General features: G+C 46.3%; 1 protein-coding gene across 4 annotated transcripts in view; it reads right to left on the reverse strand.

Moving 5' to 3' along the window:
- SIN3A (SIN3 transcription regulator family member A) overlaps positions 1-17,519 on the reverse strand; it is an 86,415-nt gene that overhangs the window by 8,114 nt on the left and 60,782 nt on the right. For all 4 annotated transcript variants that reach the window (XM_077264071.1, XM_077264070.1, XM_077264068.1 and 1 more), the window contains exons 17-18: positions 13,428-13,601; positions 4,158-4,250 (exon numbers count right to left, since the gene is read on the reverse strand). In XM_077264071.1, coding sequence (XP_077120186.1) covers positions 4,158-4,250; positions 13,428-13,601 — 267 coding nt within the window. The remainder of the gene's footprint in view (positions 1-4,157; positions 4,251-13,427; positions 13,602-17,519) is intronic.

The following is a 17,519-nucleotide window of genomic DNA, read 5'->3' on the forward strand; positions in this document are numbered from 1 at the left end:
ATGACACTTTTAGCCAGCAGTGGATTCCAAGGGAAGCAGAAGGTTGGCCAAACACTGATGTAGATATAAGACATAATGTATCTAATGTGTCATAAGTCATTGGTTTGCTCACTTTCTAGGCCAACAAAGCACTGTGGTTAGCCTCTTTCACACTTCAGTCTTTTGGCGTCAGTTTGAAACCGCCATTTTCCTCAAATAGCGGATCCGCCATTTTTTTGGGCGGATCCGCTATTTTCCCATAGACTTGCATTAGCGACGGATTGTGGCGGATGGTCGTCCGTTCCATCTGCCATATGATGGATCCGTCGAGATTTGGCGGACGTCATGTAGACATAGACGGACATTATAACGTTTTTTGTCTGCTCCAAAATGGCGGTTCGCAACGGATCCGTCGCGTCCGCCATTCCATAGAATGGCCGCCTTTGGGCGACGGATCCGTCGCGACCGTCATTTCGGCGGATCCGACGCCTCAATCCGCTTTTTCAAATGCGCATGCTCCAAAAAGTAGATACTTTTCCCAGACAACCCCCAAGTAACTGATCCGTCAAAAAAACGGATCCATTAGAACAGTTTTCTCAACAATTGTGACGGATCCGTCGAACCGTCACTATGTTGGAGCAGAATGACGCCAAACAACTGAAGTGTGAAAGAAGCCTTAGTAGGGAGATCTTAATCTCTCTTTAGGCCGTGTTCAGAAGTTGCATTTTTGCTGTCTTTCTCTCTTTGCGGCGAAAACACGGCATCCAAAAGCGTTGTTACGTAGTTTTTGGGTATGGATTACTACATGTGTGCTTTGTCTACAGTGCAAGCTTAATAAAGCTTGTTTTATTTACCAAAAGCTTTTGCAGCAGTTTTTTCCCACTTTCCCATTGCTTTCTAAGGGTGACAAAAATGCTGATAGCAATGACATGCTGCAGGTATAAAAAATGCCACAGTTCTTAAATTCAGTCAGGGACAAAACAAAAAATGTGCATGTGATTTCTGAAATCTCCTTGGTTTTCCTGGTACTGTAAAAAGAAGCTTTTCATTGCCTCAAAAAAAGTAAGAAAAAATGCTGCATGTGAACATAGCCTTACTTAAAGTTAGATGGTTCTCACTGCTCTTTTTCTTCATGTCTGCCGATACCTGCCGCATTCATTAGGGTTAGCAGGAAGAACCCTTTATAGCTCATGTAAAACTATGTGCAGGAAGCCTAATGCTGATGGAGCTAGCACTGATACAGAAATGCATCATACATTTCTAGTTTCAAGGGCTGTGGGGTTAGAATCCATTTTGGTGGAGTTGGTATAAAATGGACCAACAATATATAATAAATTGGGTATAGTAGTTCAGTGCAGTATGTCTTGTAAATGTTCTCATAAGAATTTGGGAAAGTTATGGAATGTCCTATAAATGTCTGTTCTGTTCCTGATCTAAGGATCTCGGCTCTTAGTGGAGATGAATCTGTGCTGCACTTTATGCACATGCTCCGTAGTGACCAGAGCTGTGGGGCCGGGGTCAGGGAAATTGAGGAGTCGGAGGTTTGACTTACCGACTCCACAGCCCTGGTAGCTTCAGTGTTTTTTCATTACATTTTCTATGTCATTTATCAGAACTCAAAGTGTGAACATTGTCTCAGGTCAAGTTCACAAGTAGCAGAAACAATCTGACCGAGCTGCAGGCAAAAATTGCACCAGTCTGTGGCTTTAAAGGAGCATTTCAAAACCAGATCAAGTCATAGTAACACTGGAGATGCAGATTCTTGGCCCCAGGTGTGAGTAGTCCACTACTATACTCACTTTAGGTGCCAGCGCCGTTCCATCGAGTCGGTGCCTGATCTCCATTGACAATATGTCATGTGAGCCCTGCAACCAATCAGCAGCTGCTTCACACTCCCCTCTTTCAGACGTTACTGACATTTGGAGGAAGCCAAGAGAGCAGCAGCAGACTGAAGCGGCTGCTGACTGGCTGCAGTGCTCGTGTGAAAACATCATCATGTGAGCCCTAGAAGGCCAGGTACAGACGTTACTGGCTCGGAGTATAGGCTTTTGTACGGTTACACAGGGGAATATAGTAAATGAAAAGGGGTTATCTCAGTAATGGACAAAACTTTTAAAAGTGTTGCTAAGTTAGTTGTAAGGCGTTATTCATCCGTCAGCGTTATTGATCAGTATTTGTAAAGAAAGACAGGTGTGTATCCAAATCACAGAACAGGAGTCAAGCTTTCAATTACAGTTTTTCCACTATATGGTCCATTCCCGCTTTTGGCATAAAAACACAGATTAAAAATATTCACCAAATACGGACCTATGAATAAGCCCCAAGTCTGAGAACGAGTTGTACCATGTCATCAGCAATGACTGCAGTGTTCTTCACCACGATCACTACTTTATCTTTCATCTCCTAGTGTAAGAACCTCCAGAATCATATGCATATATAGGAGAGTATGAGAAATGCTCCCTACAAGGACTATATCGTTTTCCAGGCCAAGGAAGATCTTTTTGCAATAAGATATTTCAATGTATTTCCTCTCCGTGATCCATCACACTCTACCTCATGTAGATGCACTAAGTGGAAGAAAGTGGGGTCTCATGGTATTAGGATTGCACGGAGTCAAACCTTCAGATCTTGGTTTCGGGCTTCTCTGGACAAGGTATTCGAAGTTACAGGGGCTGAGAAACCAAAGGCAATTTTATGTGTAAGCTAATAACATCCTGGTTTAGAGACCCGACATGCTCAATCGTTAGAAGTTTTATGAAAGCTGTTGAACTCAAATCTTCTATACTTTTTGGTTGGGTAGAAGCTAGCATTCCTACCAGGGCTGTGGAGTTGGGAAGCCAAACCTCCGACTCCTGAATTTCCATGACACAGACTCAGACTCCACAGCCCTGATTCCTACAGGATTCACTTTTTTTTTCCAGGAAATGGAAACTAGAATGCTTGTATGAAAAAAAAGGAAAACAACTTTCCTAGAATACAGTGCTGAAAAAGTGGAACAAACCTATGTCCCCAATCAGACTAATGGATCCCAAAAAGTCTCTGTAATGGCAGCTCTCGGAGTAGAAAATAGCTTGCTACGTCAGATCGATCCAACATCATGAGTAATGCAAAGTATTTAGTTATTCAATGCTCCATGTAGCCTTAGGGCCCGGATTCATCAATCCTGCTTCTATTTTAAGTACCTGTTTGTCCTGTGGTATTAGCTCATTTTTTTCATTTAATTCTTCAAAATAGCACAAATTGTTTATGAATTTTGTGCAGACTGAAAAATGCTTGTCCGTTTTAACACAAAGTCACATGTTCTTCTAAAAGGTCTCAGAATTTGCATAACCTTGTCCGTGTGTTCACATTCGCTCAAAATGTGACTTTTTAAATATTCACAGTTCAAGAAAATCAGCCAATAACATATGAAATCCCCAAAACCTGTCCTCAAGGGTAATAATAATAATAATAATAATAATAAACACAACATGGATTTAAAATAAAGGCACAAATGAAAACACAGTTGAAAACCAGCAAAAATCTAGAGAAAAAGATGCAAATGGAATAATAAATCGGACCTCAAGTCTAATATAATATGTTACACCATATACCAGGCACAACTGACCATTGGGGGATGTTAGAGATCTGGCCTCTTCTAGGAAAGATTTAGTCCTTCCATACAAAGCTTCATCAGTGGCCACATGAATAGTATAATAGCAGGAGAGACACGGAGAGTGGCGTAGAGGTTAGTGACTCTGGAGGGTGGTGAAGATGAAGAGTGCTAGTTTTATGTAAGATTCAATGGGAGAAGGAGAGCGGAAAAAAACAAACAGAACAAATCACTACGTCACCCTGGATCGTTAAAACATGTTTATTATATTACAATTTGAGACTTGCTCCAAAATTGTTTGGTTTTTTTGTTGTTTTTTTCCTCTTTTTTTTTAATTTAAAGTATTGTCTGGATTCTGTAACAAAGCACAGATTGGTAACATTCTGTACAGGTATCGAAAAATCAGATCGTACACACGCTGCAGGTTTTGTTTGACCGGGGTGGGCTGTGATTTGATCCCAGAAGGCGATTTAATAGGTGTTTTCACACATCCCCCCCTTGACCCTTTCCCCAATAGGTCCTGGAGGTCGGGGTCCTGCCTATGGTGGCGGTAACCGAGAGCCCCTCAGGAACGAGTAGGGCTTACCTCGGTCTCCGCTGGGTCATCTGAGTTTTCGTCCTCAGTGTCCAGCAGTTCAATTGTTAATTGGACCTGTCCACAACTCTGGGAAAACATCAACTGTACAAAAAGAAAAAAGGAAAAGGGGTCAAACACTTTATGACTTGAAAAGTTGACTTGTATTGTACAACCTGCAGGTTTGCTATAAAAGCAGAGACCAAGCTCTACGACAGATGTGGCCAAAAGTACAGGACAAGCCATTCTGCCATCAAAACCCCGGACATCATGTCGGAAACCAACTGGATGTTAGCCATCATTCATGTTGTGGCTCCGGTGGCACACTATTAAAGGGTTCATTAGTAATTGTTATTCTACTCCTTGAACGGAGGGGATGAAGCTAAAGAGTATACAGACAGGACAGCAGGGGTTCGCAAATTATTGTTAGGTAAAACATTTTCCTGCCCGTTTTTAAGCAATGTTTTACATCACAGAAAGATCAGCTGTGATCCCATGCTGTCATGTCTGTATACTCTTTTGCTTCCTCCACTGCCCAGGAGCTGTGGTATGATCAGACCATGTCCCTGCACGGTCAGACACAGACATTACACAGTACACAGCAGGGGCACATTTATAAGATTATCTCAGCACAGGAACATTTTATTTAAACACATCCAATTGTGGAAATTATTATTATTCCAACATCTAGTGATTAAAATGTTAATTAAAATTAGCTTTGTTTGGGAAAACCCCTTTAAGGCTACTAGACGGAAACTTCTTTTCTTTCTCTGAACAGCCATTATGCAGGATTACAACCACTAACTTTCCCAGGATGTTGTGACAATATGGACAGATCGGTATATGACACTATTGGGACCTGCTACTGTACTAGACAGATGTTAAAGAGAAACCATTGCGTTAGTTTACATTTCCTAAACCAACAATACACATGAAAAGAACAACCACTTTGTAATAGAGAGAATACATATCCTTTATGGATCTATCACGCTTCTGGGTGAAATCAGTATTCAGTGAAGACAGATTCTCGTGTTACTGACATAGAATTTTAAAAGCACCCTTGTCATTGGAGAAGGAGCTGGAGGCAGACAGACATGCTACTACAAGTGCTCCTGAATTCACAGTTAGAAATGTTTTATCGAACTTTATGAGCACCAACTACCATTAATGGGAAAGTCTGTTTTCACCGAATAATGATTTTACCCAAGAATTGAGATAATTTGCAGAGAAAGAAGCAGATTTCTCTGAGAAGATATATTACAAAGTTGCTGATGTTCATGTGTACTATTGATTTCTGAAATCGCAATTAAAACGACAGTTATGCTTTAATGTATTTTATGCCAAGTTATTCAGATTATTCTTGTTCAACTAACCTGGCATTCTACTGAAGAAACCTGATGTGCGGCACGACAAAGGCATTCTTATACATTTCATATTGCTAACTACCTCTTTTCGGATAGACATAAAAAAAAAATTGTCTAGTTAACGCAAGTAATCACTTCTCCAGAGCATAGGTGATGGACTTGATGATTAGGCTACTTTCACACTAGCGTCGTTTGGAATACGTCGCAATGCGCCGCTGTGGCAAAAAACGCATCCTGCAAACATGGCCGCAGGATGCATTTTTTTGCCCATATACTTACATTAGCGGCGCATTGCGACGTATGTCCATACGTCGCAAGCGTCGGCACAAAAAAAGTTACATGTAACGTTTTTTCGTGCGTTGGGACCGCCATTTCCAACCGCGCATGCGCGGCCTAAACTCCGCCCACTCCTCCCCGGACTTCACAATGGGCAGCGGAAGCGTTGTAAAACTGCTTCCGCTGCCCACGTCGGACATTATTTTCACAACGGGCGTCGGCATGTCAGGCCGACGCATAGCGACGGCCCCGTGCCGACGCTAGTGTGAAAGTAGCCTTAGCGAGTGTTCCACTACAGAGTTTTGCACAAATCGACAGATTGAGATTTTTTCTAATCCTCAATGGGGAACCAAAACTCATCACTAGTGATGAGCCAACGTGCTCCGATAAGGTGTTATCCAAGTGTCTTCCGCGTGCTCAAATATGTTCGAGTCCCCGTGCCTGCATTTCTCACAGCTGTTCGGCAGCCACAACACACACAGGGATTAGATTGCCTATTCTGTTACAGGAAATCTGTCACCCCATTTTAGGCCTATAAGCTAAGGCCACCGCCATCAGGGGCTTATCTACTGCATTCTGTAATGCTGTAGATAAGCCCCAATGTATCTTGAAAGAGAAGAAAAAAGGAGATTTTTGTGTACTCACCGTAAAATCTCTTTCTCTTAGCCTCTAATTGGGGAACACAGGACCATGGGTGTTATGCTGCTGTCCACTAGGAGGCGACACTATGCATAATCTGAAAAAGATTAACTGTGGCTCCTCCTGTGCAGTATACACCCCTGGACGGCATCAGCCTTCTCCAGTTTTGTGCCAAAGCAGTAGGAGGAACGTAACATGAATAACATAATTATGCCTGTAAGAAGGCAACTATGTACGAGCTCAAGAAACAATATGAGAACTCAACAGTTACAACAGCCCGGAAAGGGCAACAGGGTGGGAGCTGTGTCCCCCAATTAGAGGCTAAGAGAAAGAGATTTTACGGTGAGTACACAAAAATCTCCTTTACTCTGTCGCCTCATTGGGGGACACAGGACCATGGGACGTCCTAAAGCAGTCCCTGGGTGGGAAGCAATGGACGAATATTGTGCAGACAGGCCCGTACACTTAGGGCACCGTCGCCTGCAGGACACATCTACCCAGGCTCGCTGAGGACTGGGTATGAACCCTGTAGTGTTTAGTAAATGTGTGTAAGCTAGTCCAAGTGGCCGCTTTACACACTTGTTGTGCCGAAGCCTGGTGCCGAATGGCCCAGGAGGCCTCTACCGCCCGTGTAGAGTGTACCGTAATACCGGCTGGAAGAGGAAGATTCTTAAGGCGGTACACCTCTTGTATGGTGGATTTGATCCACCTGGCAAGAGTAGCTTTTGGAAGCTGGCCTACCCTTGTGGCCGCCTTCCAGAAGGAGGAAAGGAGAATCAGACCTCCGGAAGGACGCAGTCCTAGACACGTATATACGCAAAGGCCTGACAAGGTCAAGCGTATGCAGAGCCTTCTCCACTCTATGAACCGGAACCGGACAAAGGGATGGTAGTGAAATTTCCTCATGGAGGTGGAAGTCTGACACAACCTTCGGAAGGAAGGATGGGACCGTACGAAGAACTACCTTGGCCTGGTGACAAGCCAGGAAAGGCCGTCTGCATGAGAGTGCTGTCGGTTCAGACACCTTGCGTAGCGAGGTGAGTGCCACCAGGAAAAAAAAAACACCTTCTGGGAAAGAAGGCGGAGCGGGACCTCCTTAAGGGGTTCGAAGGGTGGTTCCTGCAATGCTGTCAGGACCAGGATGAGGTCCCACGTTTCTAGTGGTCGTCTGTAGGGGGGAACCAATCGGGGAACCCCCTGAAGGAAAAGGCCTTACTTGCGGCTTGGTAGCAATGCGCTTTTGGAAAAAGCACTGAGAGGGCTGACACCTGGCTTTAGGCGAGCCCAATGACAGACTGGCTTCCAGACCCGCTTGGAGAAAACCAAGAGCTTTGGGTAGGGAATAAGGGAGTGGAACCTAGCCACGAGATTCGCACCAGGTAAAGAAAACTTTCCAGGTACGGTAATACATCTTGGCAGTGGCTGATTTCCGTGCTCTGATCATGGTTGCAACGACCTCTGTCGAGAACCCTGCCTGGGTTAGAACCCAGGTCTCAAGGGCCACGCCATCAAGTTGAGAGCCCTTGAGTTCTGGTGGTAGAACGGCTCTTGTGATAGAAGATCGTGGCGGTCGGGGAGACGCCAGGGGGCGTCTGCTGTGAGTTGTACGATGTCGGCGTACCATGTGCGTCTGGGCCAGTCCGGTGCAATGAGGATAGTTGAAACTCCCTCTTGTTTGATCTTCCTCACCCTCTGGATATCAGGGGGAGAGGTGGAAAAAATATACAGAAGCTGGAACTGAGTCCAGTCCTGAACCAGAGCGACTGCTCCGAGCGACCGCGGATCGTGAGTTCAGGCAATGAAGTTGGAGACCTTGGCATTGAAATGGGATGCCATTAGGTCCACATCCGGGGTCCCCCAGCGGAGACAGATCTGATGAAAAATTTTGGGATGGAGAGACCACTCTCCCGAGTCTATTCCTTGTCGGCTGAGGAAGTCTGCTTCCCAGTTGTCCACACCCGAACGTGGACCGCCGAAGGACCGACCCTGTGTCCTCCGCCCAGCGGAGGACATATGACACTTCCCGCGTCGCTTGGGTACTGCGGGTCCCCCCTTGATGAGTCACATATGCCACAGTCGTGGTATTGTCCGACTGTATCCTGATGTAAGAGGCTGCCAGTAAGTGATGGAAAGCCCTCAATGCCAGAAGGATGGCACGAATTTTCAGGATGTTGATGGGCATGGACGCTTCCGCTGAGGACCACTTGCCCATCAGGAGCCCCCAGCTGAGCCGGGGTCCCTGGATGCAGGCGCAGTGTGCTGGCCTATTGCTTGGAGGTGTAGGATGCTGCCTGTACAGGCCCTACCTGAGGTGTCTCAACCTATACCCCCAGAGAGGGAAAGGGAAGGTGCTATTGTCACCTTCAGGGGCCTTTATCCTCGCCTCGACCTCAACCCAGAAACCAAAAGGAATTGGGGAAGGGAGTCTCGACTTCGAACCAGCACCCGAGGGACTGGGGAAGGAGCAGCATGGGGAATAGCCATCTCAACTTCAACTGGGCACCCCATAATAGGGGGCCGAGGAAGGAGCCATGCCGGGAGTCTCACAAGAGACCCTCTTTTCTTCATCTGCTAGTCGGAGGGCCAGTGCCTTGTCCTTGGGAAGGAGCACTAGACCCCTGGAAGTGTTGAATAACATTCCCAGGAAGGTCAGGGACTGACTCGGAGTTGGTGATGACTTTGTAGGTTGATTAACCAGCCCATACAACAGAGAGTATCGGTTGTGATTGAGACGCTGAGCTCGCAAACCTTGAAGGTGGGAGCCTTGATGAGTAGATCGTCCAGGTATGGAACGACTACTATGCCTCTGGAATGCAGGACGTCCATGGTTGTTGCCATGACCTTGGTGACACTCTGGGAGCCGTGGCGAGTCCAAAGGGGAGAGACACGAATTGGTAGTGGTCCTGGCCTATTGCAAACCTGAGAAACCTCTGATGGGCAGGTGCAATGGATATATGCAGGTATGCGTCTTGTATGTCTATGGAGGCGAGATATTCTCCCTTCTCCATGGACGCAGTGATGGACCGAAGGGACTCCATGCGGAAGTGACGGACCCGTACATATTTGTTGAGCTGTTTTAGGTCTAGTATGGGCCGTACGCTGCCTCCTTTCTTGGGAACTACGAACAGATTGGAGTAGAGCCCTCGGAAGCGGTCGGTCGTGGGTACCGGTACTATGACTCCTGATTAATAAAGCGAGGAGACCGCTTGGTGGTAGGCTCGAGCCTTGGCTGGCGGTTTTGGGGGGACAGAGAGGAAGAACCTGTCCGGTGGGTTGGAGGTGAAGTCTATTTTGTATCCGGAAGACACTAGTTCCATGACCCACCTGTCTTCTGTAATAGGCAGCCATACTTGATGAAAGAGCAAAAGTCGGCCGCCTACCGGTGTGGTGTCTTCCGGAGTCCGTGAGTCATGAGGAAGAGAAAGTCTGAGATTTTCCTCCTCTGGGCTTAGACTGGCCTGCTTTTGACTGCCAGGTCTTGTCCGACCTTTGCGTCGATCGTGAGTTGTCCCTGCGTGGGGAACGATTACGATTTTGTACTGGACGTGAGACGGACCAGCCGGAGGAATTCCGAAAGGATCGGAATCGAGTTTGGTTACGCTTCTGGTAAGTGCGTTTAGGTTTCAGTTGGGGAAGAGAAGTACTCTTACCCCCTGTGGCGTTGGATCTCAGAGTATCCAACTGTTCACCGAAAAGTCTCCCACTGAGGTAGGGGAGGTGCGTGAGGGACTTCTTTGAGGCTGCGTCCGCTTTCCATTCCCGCAGCCAGAGGATACGCCTGATGGGGTTTGATGCTATCCCCGCGACTCCCCTTGCTGAAACCAGAGCTGCATGGAGCATGTAATCTGCTACAACTGCAATTGAACCGCTTGGTCCGACAGTTGAGGAGCGGATGCTTGGAAGGCTTGTAGATTCTTTGCCCAGGCCAGGATGGCCTTGGCAGCCCAAGCTGAAGCGAACGCAGGAGCCATGGATGCCCTTGCTGCCTTGAAAATTGAACGAGCCATGCGTTCTACCTGCCAGTCTGCTGCGTCCCTGAGGGTTGAGCTATCTGGCGGTGTAAGGAGGGTCTGTGCTGCCAGCCTAGAGACTGGGGGATCCACTTCAGGTGGATCTGTCCATTCCTTGGTGTCCTTCTGTGGGAAGGGGCACCTCGCCTCCAGATATTTGCGATTAGCGAATTTTTTCTCAGGCTGTGAGAGCTGTTTTTTAAGGATCGCCTTAAACTCTGGTGGTTAGAGAAAACCTTAAGCGGCTTCAGAGGTCCTTCAAAGGAAGTCTGATGTTCCGGGGCCTCTGATGGCGGATCAGAAATGACCAGCACCCGATGGATGGACGATATTATGTCCTCAACTAGCGCTGTATTGCTAGGAGGGATTGGGATCAGGGACCCCTCCGTTTCTCTGTCTGAGTCAGAGACGCAGATGCCTTCCGAATCCTGTGTATCACTGAGGCGTCCCCTGCTAGGTGAGCTGGGGAGGAGACCTTCTCCGGTTGGTGATTGCGGAGATCTGCATTGTCTGTCCCTGGAATGGGACGGTCTAGATGACCTGGAGCAACGGTGTCTCTCCCTAGAGGGGGATGACCGTGTGCTATGGGATGACGCAGATGGACTTGATGTATGGATCCGCTTGCGTCGTGACCTAGACGTGGATGTGCCAGGGTCATCTTGTTCCTGAGTCAAGCTCTCCCTTTGCGGGGTAACGGTCATAGCCGGGGCATGACCCTGCAGAGCCTGAAGCAATGTGGAAGTCAGTTATCTATAGACTGCGTCATAGATTGCGATATCTGAGTAGCCCATTCCGGTGTGGCATTAGACACCGAGGCATTGGCAGGGGCTTCTTGTGTGACACAGTAGTTTGTATACAGTTCTGACAATGCGGGTACGTGCTGCTACTGGGGAGAGCGGTCCCGCAGGCTGTGCAGAATGCATAATAGCAGTTCTGCCTGGTTCTCTTAGACCTTGAGCCCGGCATAGTGCACAGAGTGCAGAAGTGCTGCCAGCAGATGGACCTTACAGGGGTAGAGAACCTACAGGGGAGCCTTATAGGTAATATGGATTCACAGCTGAGTAAAGATAACCCAGCTGTGATCTTAACCCACCAGTGTACCCCTAGGTCCAGCGCCGAAAATCCACAGTCCTGTGCCCCCCGGAGACTGGCTGCCTGGTCCTGGTCCTGCAGACCGGGAGATGCAGGGTTAATCTGCAGCCGAAAATGGCTGCAGAGACAGAGGAGAGAGGAGGAGAAGGGGGCGGAGAGCTGGAAAAAGGCGGCAAGGCTATAAAAAACCCGCCCTTTCTGTCTCGATCCGCCCCTTGTATGACACTGTAGAGTGTCATATTTGTCATCCGGGGGGCGGGCCGGGGGGCGGAGAGGAGGCTGCTGCTTCAGCTAGGCCGAAGCCGGGGCCTAAATTAGATGCCTGAGGCCCAGAAGGGCTCCAGGCCGGCGCGAAAGTCCGGGAGGGGGTCGGATCTGAACCGGACCCCTCCGGATTTGAAGGCAGGATGGCGGTGGGGCTATAAGCGGAAGGGGGAGCCCGGCTGGGGTCCCCCTGAGGCAGTATAGAGCTGGTGCTGCCACAGAGACAGGGACGCAGGGAGCCCTGTGTCTGTATGTGCCATGCCTGCCTGCACTCCCCCCGGCCCCAACAGGAGCCCGCAGCTGGGCTGGGGTCCCTGGATGCAGGCGCAGTATGCTGGCCCATTGCTGGGAGCTGTAGGATGCTGCCTGTACAGGCCCTACCTGAGGTGTCTCAACCTAATACCCCCAGAGGGGGATAGGGAGGGTGCTTTTGTCACACCTTCAGGGGCCTTTATCCTCGCCTCGACCTCAACCCAGAGACCAAAAGGAATTGGGGAAGGAGGGGGGTCTCGACTTCGAACCAACACCCGAGAGGTTGGGGAAGGAGCAGCATGGGGAATAGCCATCTCAACTTCAACTGGGCACCCCATAATAGGGGGCCGAGGAAGGAGCCATGCCGGGAGTCTCACAGGAGACCCTCTTTTCTTCATCTGTAATCCCATCGGAAAACGGGAAACGGAGTAAAAACGGAGTAAAAATCTTAGGTGTGCCTCCTTTGCGACACTAAGCAAAAACTGGAGAAGGCGGATGCCGTCCAGGGGTGTATACTGCACAGGAGGAGCCACAGTTAATCTTTTTCAGATTATGCATAGTGTCGCCTCCTAGTGGACAGCAGCATAACACCCATGGTCCTGTGTCCCCCAATGAGGCGACAGAGTAACATGTTATATTATACTCACCCAGGGGCGGTCCCAGTGCATTCCGGTGGGCATCGCGGTCCGGCGCCTCCCATTTTCATACGATGACGTCCTCTTTGCTTCCTGTCGCGGCTCCTGTGCAGGCGTACTTTGTTGAGGGCAGAGCAAAGTACTGCAGTGCGCAGACGCCAGGAAAGGTCAGAGAGGCCCGGCGCCTGCGCACTTCAGTACTTTGCTCTGCCCTCAACAAAGTACGCCTGCACAGGATCTAACTTGCTGTACAGAATGCTGTAGATAAGCCCCTGATGGCGGTGGCCGCAGCTTATAGGCCTAAAATGGGGTGACAGATTCCCTTTAAACAATCCCTGCATGTGTTGTGGCTGTCGAATAGTTGTGAGTCATGCAGGCGCGGGGACTCGAACATATTTGAGCACGCTGAAGACACTCGGTTAGCACTCGAGCATGTTCTGATAACACCTTATGTGAGCTCGTTTGCTCATCACAAATTACCTATCTTGTGAACAGCTCATAACTCATTTAACAGCACAACCCCTTTAAATATAATAGCAAGGTACTGCTCATTAAAGACACACACAATGACAATATTTCTAACATTATTTTACTCTTTTTTTGTGCTTTTACCATCAGCTTATTGTACAAATTGAACAGTCATTCCCAACACTGAAAGCCATTACTTGTCCACACGCTTCGTAGTATTTAATCAAAGCAAGAGCTCGGTCAGGGACCTGCGAGTTAACGACAGGGGTACAAGCGACTCACCTTGAAACAGTTCTCGTCAGCCATTAGCTGCTCAGCTTTTCGCTGGTAGTTGGCTTCACCCAAGGTGCGGGATGTTTGGGTAGCCAGAAGACCCCCTGTAGCATTGCAGCTACTCTCGGAGAGGTAGAGATCAGTGACTTGCACACAGATTTCATCACTGACTATGTGCTGGAGCTACAGATGTAAAAGGGAAAAAAGTAAAAAGTTTGAAACTACAGTGAAAAGCTAGATTGGCAGAACATGAATCCCTACGTACACCTCACATCAAGCTCGACAAAGGTCCACTTGCTCTTGAGCTGAAACGTTGCCACTTGTTGATATGGGCCAATAATGAGAACTTTGAAATTGGATATGCTCTTCTATGTACCAGAGGTTGACACCTATGCAACCAGGGCTGTGGAGTCGGTAAGCAAAACCTCTGACTCCATGACTCCTGACCCCCACAGCACTGGTCACTACTGAGCATGTGCATAAAGTGCAGCACAGATTCATCTCCACTAAAAGCCGAGATCCTTAGATCAGGAACGGAACAGACATTTATTGGACGTTTTATAACTTTCCCAAATTCTTATGGAAACATTTACAGCACATGCTGCATTGTACTACTGCACCCAATGTATTATATATTTTAGGAGTCGGCCCATTTTATGCTTCCCCGAAAATAAGTATTTAGTGAAAATGGAAGTAAGTATTTGATACACTGCCGATTTTGTAATTTTTCCATCTATAAAACATGGAGAGGTCTCTAACTTTTATCATTGGTACACTTCACCTGTCAGAGACAGAATCTAAAAATAAAAAACAGAAATCACATTGTATGATTTTTAAATAGTTAAATTGCATTTAATTACAAGAAATAAATATTTGATCACCTACAAAGCCGCAAGAATTCTGGCTCTCACAGACCTGTAAGTTTTTCTTTAACCCCGATTGAACCAATTAGTATGAGAACCAGAGTATATATCAAAATTCTCAACCGAAGGGAAAAAAACAACCCAACAAAAAAAACTAGTGATGCGCAAATATACTCGTTACTCGAGATTTCTCGAGCATGCTCGGGGGTCCTCAGAGTATTTGTTAGTGCTCGGAGATTTAGTCTTTATTGCCGCAGCTGAATGATTTACCTCTGTTAGCCAGCATAAGTACATGTGGGGATTCCCTAGCAACCAGGCAACCCCCACATGTACTTATGCTGGCTAACAGATGTAAATCATTCAGCTGCGGCCAGAAAAACTAAATCTCCGAGCACTAAAAAATACTCGGAGGACCCCCGAGCGTGCTCAGGAAATCTCGAGTAACGAGTATATTCGCTCATGACTACAAAAAAATGCACCTTTTATTCAATTAAGGTAAAATTACCCATAAGTCAGGATCAAGATAATCAGAACAATCAGAACAACACAGTCTTATCAATAATAAAAAAGATAAACTAGGGGGGGTGCAGTGAACTCTCCCTTCCTAAAAGTTACATTTTAGGGGGGGGGGGGGGTTTGTTTCATTTTTTCCTTTAACCACTTAACAACCGCTGGTACGCATTAAAAACGGCAGGCGCTAAATGTACTTATTCACTCAGTGTCATTTTAAAATGGAATAAGGCTGTAGTTCCCCCAGAGTCGGAATAGCTGAGGCCCCGGAGAACATGATAAGAGCCGGATGGTCTGGTCCCTGATCGCCTTTATTTAGTGAATAATGGAGGTCACAAAAAAAAGTGTGCCTGATGTTGCAATGTTTTCTCTTTCTTCTGAGGAGATATATGTCAGTGGAGAGAGATATTATGCAGATTTTCCCCCCCACAAATAAGGTATTGGCATGCTCAGGATAAATTGCACTACAAATTTTGGAGTCCACTTTATCCTTTTACCCTGGTGAAAATAAAAAAAGTTTGGGTCTAAAGTAAATTTGTTGTGAAAAAAATTAAATGTTAATTTTTTCCTTCCACATTGCTTCAGTTCCTGTGAAGCAACTGAAGGGTTAATAAATCGCTCATCAACTTTTAACCCTAATTTCCTACAAAAAAAAACTGTTTCAAAAATTGTGCTGATGTAAAGTAGATATGTGGGAAATGTCTTTTAACCCCTTAACCCCCAAGGGTGGTTTGCACGTTAATGACTGGACCAATTTTTACAATTCTGACCACTGTCCCTTTACGAGGTAATAACTCTGGAACGTTTCAACGGATCCCGGTGATTCTGACATTGTTTTCTCGGGACATATTGTAACATTTCCCACATGTCTACTTTACATCAGGACAATTTTGGAACCCACATTTTTTTTGTTAGGGAGTTATAAGGGTTAGAAGTTGACCAGCAATTTCTCATTTTTACAACACCATTTTTTTTAGGGACCACATCACATTTGAAGTCATTTTGAGGGGTCTATATGATAGAAAATACCCAAGTGTGACATTCTAAAAACTGCACCCCTCAAGGTGCTCAAAACCACATTCAAGAAGTTTATTAACCCTTTAGGTGTTTCACAGGAATTTTTGGAATGCTTAAAAAAAAAAATATGAACATTTAACTTTTTTTTTTTTTCACAAAAAAAACCAACAAAAACGAACATTTAACTTTTTTTTTTTTTCACTAAAAATTTACTTCAGCTACAATTTGTTTTAGTTTACCAAGGGTAACAGGAGAAATTGGACCCCAAAAGTTGTTGTACAATTTGTCCTGAGTACGCCGATACCCCATATGTGGGGGTAAACCACTGTTTGGGCGCATGGCAGGGCTCAGAAGGGAAGGAGCACCGTTTGACTTTTCAATGCAAAATTGACTGGAATTGAGATGGGAAGCCACGTTGCGTTTGGAGAGCCCCTGATGTGCCTAAACATTGAAACCCCCCCACAAGTGACACCATTTTGGAAAGTAGATCCGTAAGGAACTTATCTAGATGTGTGGTAAGCACTCTGACCCACCAAGTGCTTCACAGAATTTTATAATGTAGAGCCGTAAAAATAAAAAAATATTTTTTCACAAAAATGATCTTTTCGCCCTCAATTTTTTATTTTCCCAAGGGTAACAGAAGAAATTGGACCCCAAAAGCTGTTGTGCAATTTGTCATGAGTACGCCGATACCCCATATGTGGAGGTAAACCACTGTTTGGGTGCATGGAAGAGCTCGGAAGGGAAAGCGTGCCGTTTGACTTTTCAAAACAAAATTGACTGGAATTGAGATAGGACGCCATGTCGCATTTTGAGAGCCCCTGATGTGCCTAAACAGTGGAAACCCCCCAATTCTAACTCCAACCCTAACCCGAACACACCACTAACCCTAATCCCAACCCTAACCATAACCCTAACCACACCCCTAACCCTAATCCCAACCATATCCCTAACCCTAATCCCAACTGTAATCCCAACCGTAAATGTAATCCAAACCCTAACTTTAGCCGCAACCCTAACCCTAACCCTAACTGTAGCCCTAACCCTAACTGTAGCCCTAACCTTAACTTTAGCCCCAACCCTAATGGGAAAATGGAAATAAATACTTTTTTTAATTTTATTATTTTTCCCTAACTAAGGGGGTGATGAAGGGGGGTTTGATTTACTATTTATAGCGGTGTTTTTTAAGCGTATTTTTATGATTGGCCGATGTCAAACACTAAAAGACGCTTTTTATTGCAAAAAATAGTTTTTGCGTCTCCACATTTTGAGAGCTATAGTTTTTCCATATTTTGATCCACAGAGTCATGTAATGTCTTGTTTTTTGTGGGACGAGTTGACGTTTGTATTGGTATCATTTTCGGGCACGTGATATTTTTTGATTGCTTTTTATTCCGATTTTTGTGAGGCAGAATGACCAAAAACCAGCTATTCATGAATTTCTTTTTTTTTTTTTCAGGGGGAGGGCGTTTATACCGTTCCGCGTTTGGTGAAATTGATAAAGCAGTTTTATTCTTCGGGATAGTACGATTACAGCAATACCTCATTTATGTCATCACAATCGCATCGCGTTGTTCCGAGGGTCTCAGGGAAGCACGCAGGGAGCCCCCTCTCTGCGCGATGCTTCCCTATGCCGCCAGAACGCTGCAATCATGTTTGATCGCAGTGTGCCGGGGTTTAATGTGCCAGGAGTGGTCCGTGACCGCTCCTG

The sequence above is a fragment of the Ranitomeya variabilis genome, chromosome 5 (genome assembly GCF_051348905.1).
Source record: "Ranitomeya variabilis isolate aRanVar5 chromosome 5, aRanVar5.hap1, whole genome shotgun sequence".
NCBI classification, from domain to species: Eukaryota; Metazoa; Chordata; class Amphibia; order Anura; family Dendrobatidae; genus Ranitomeya; species Ranitomeya variabilis.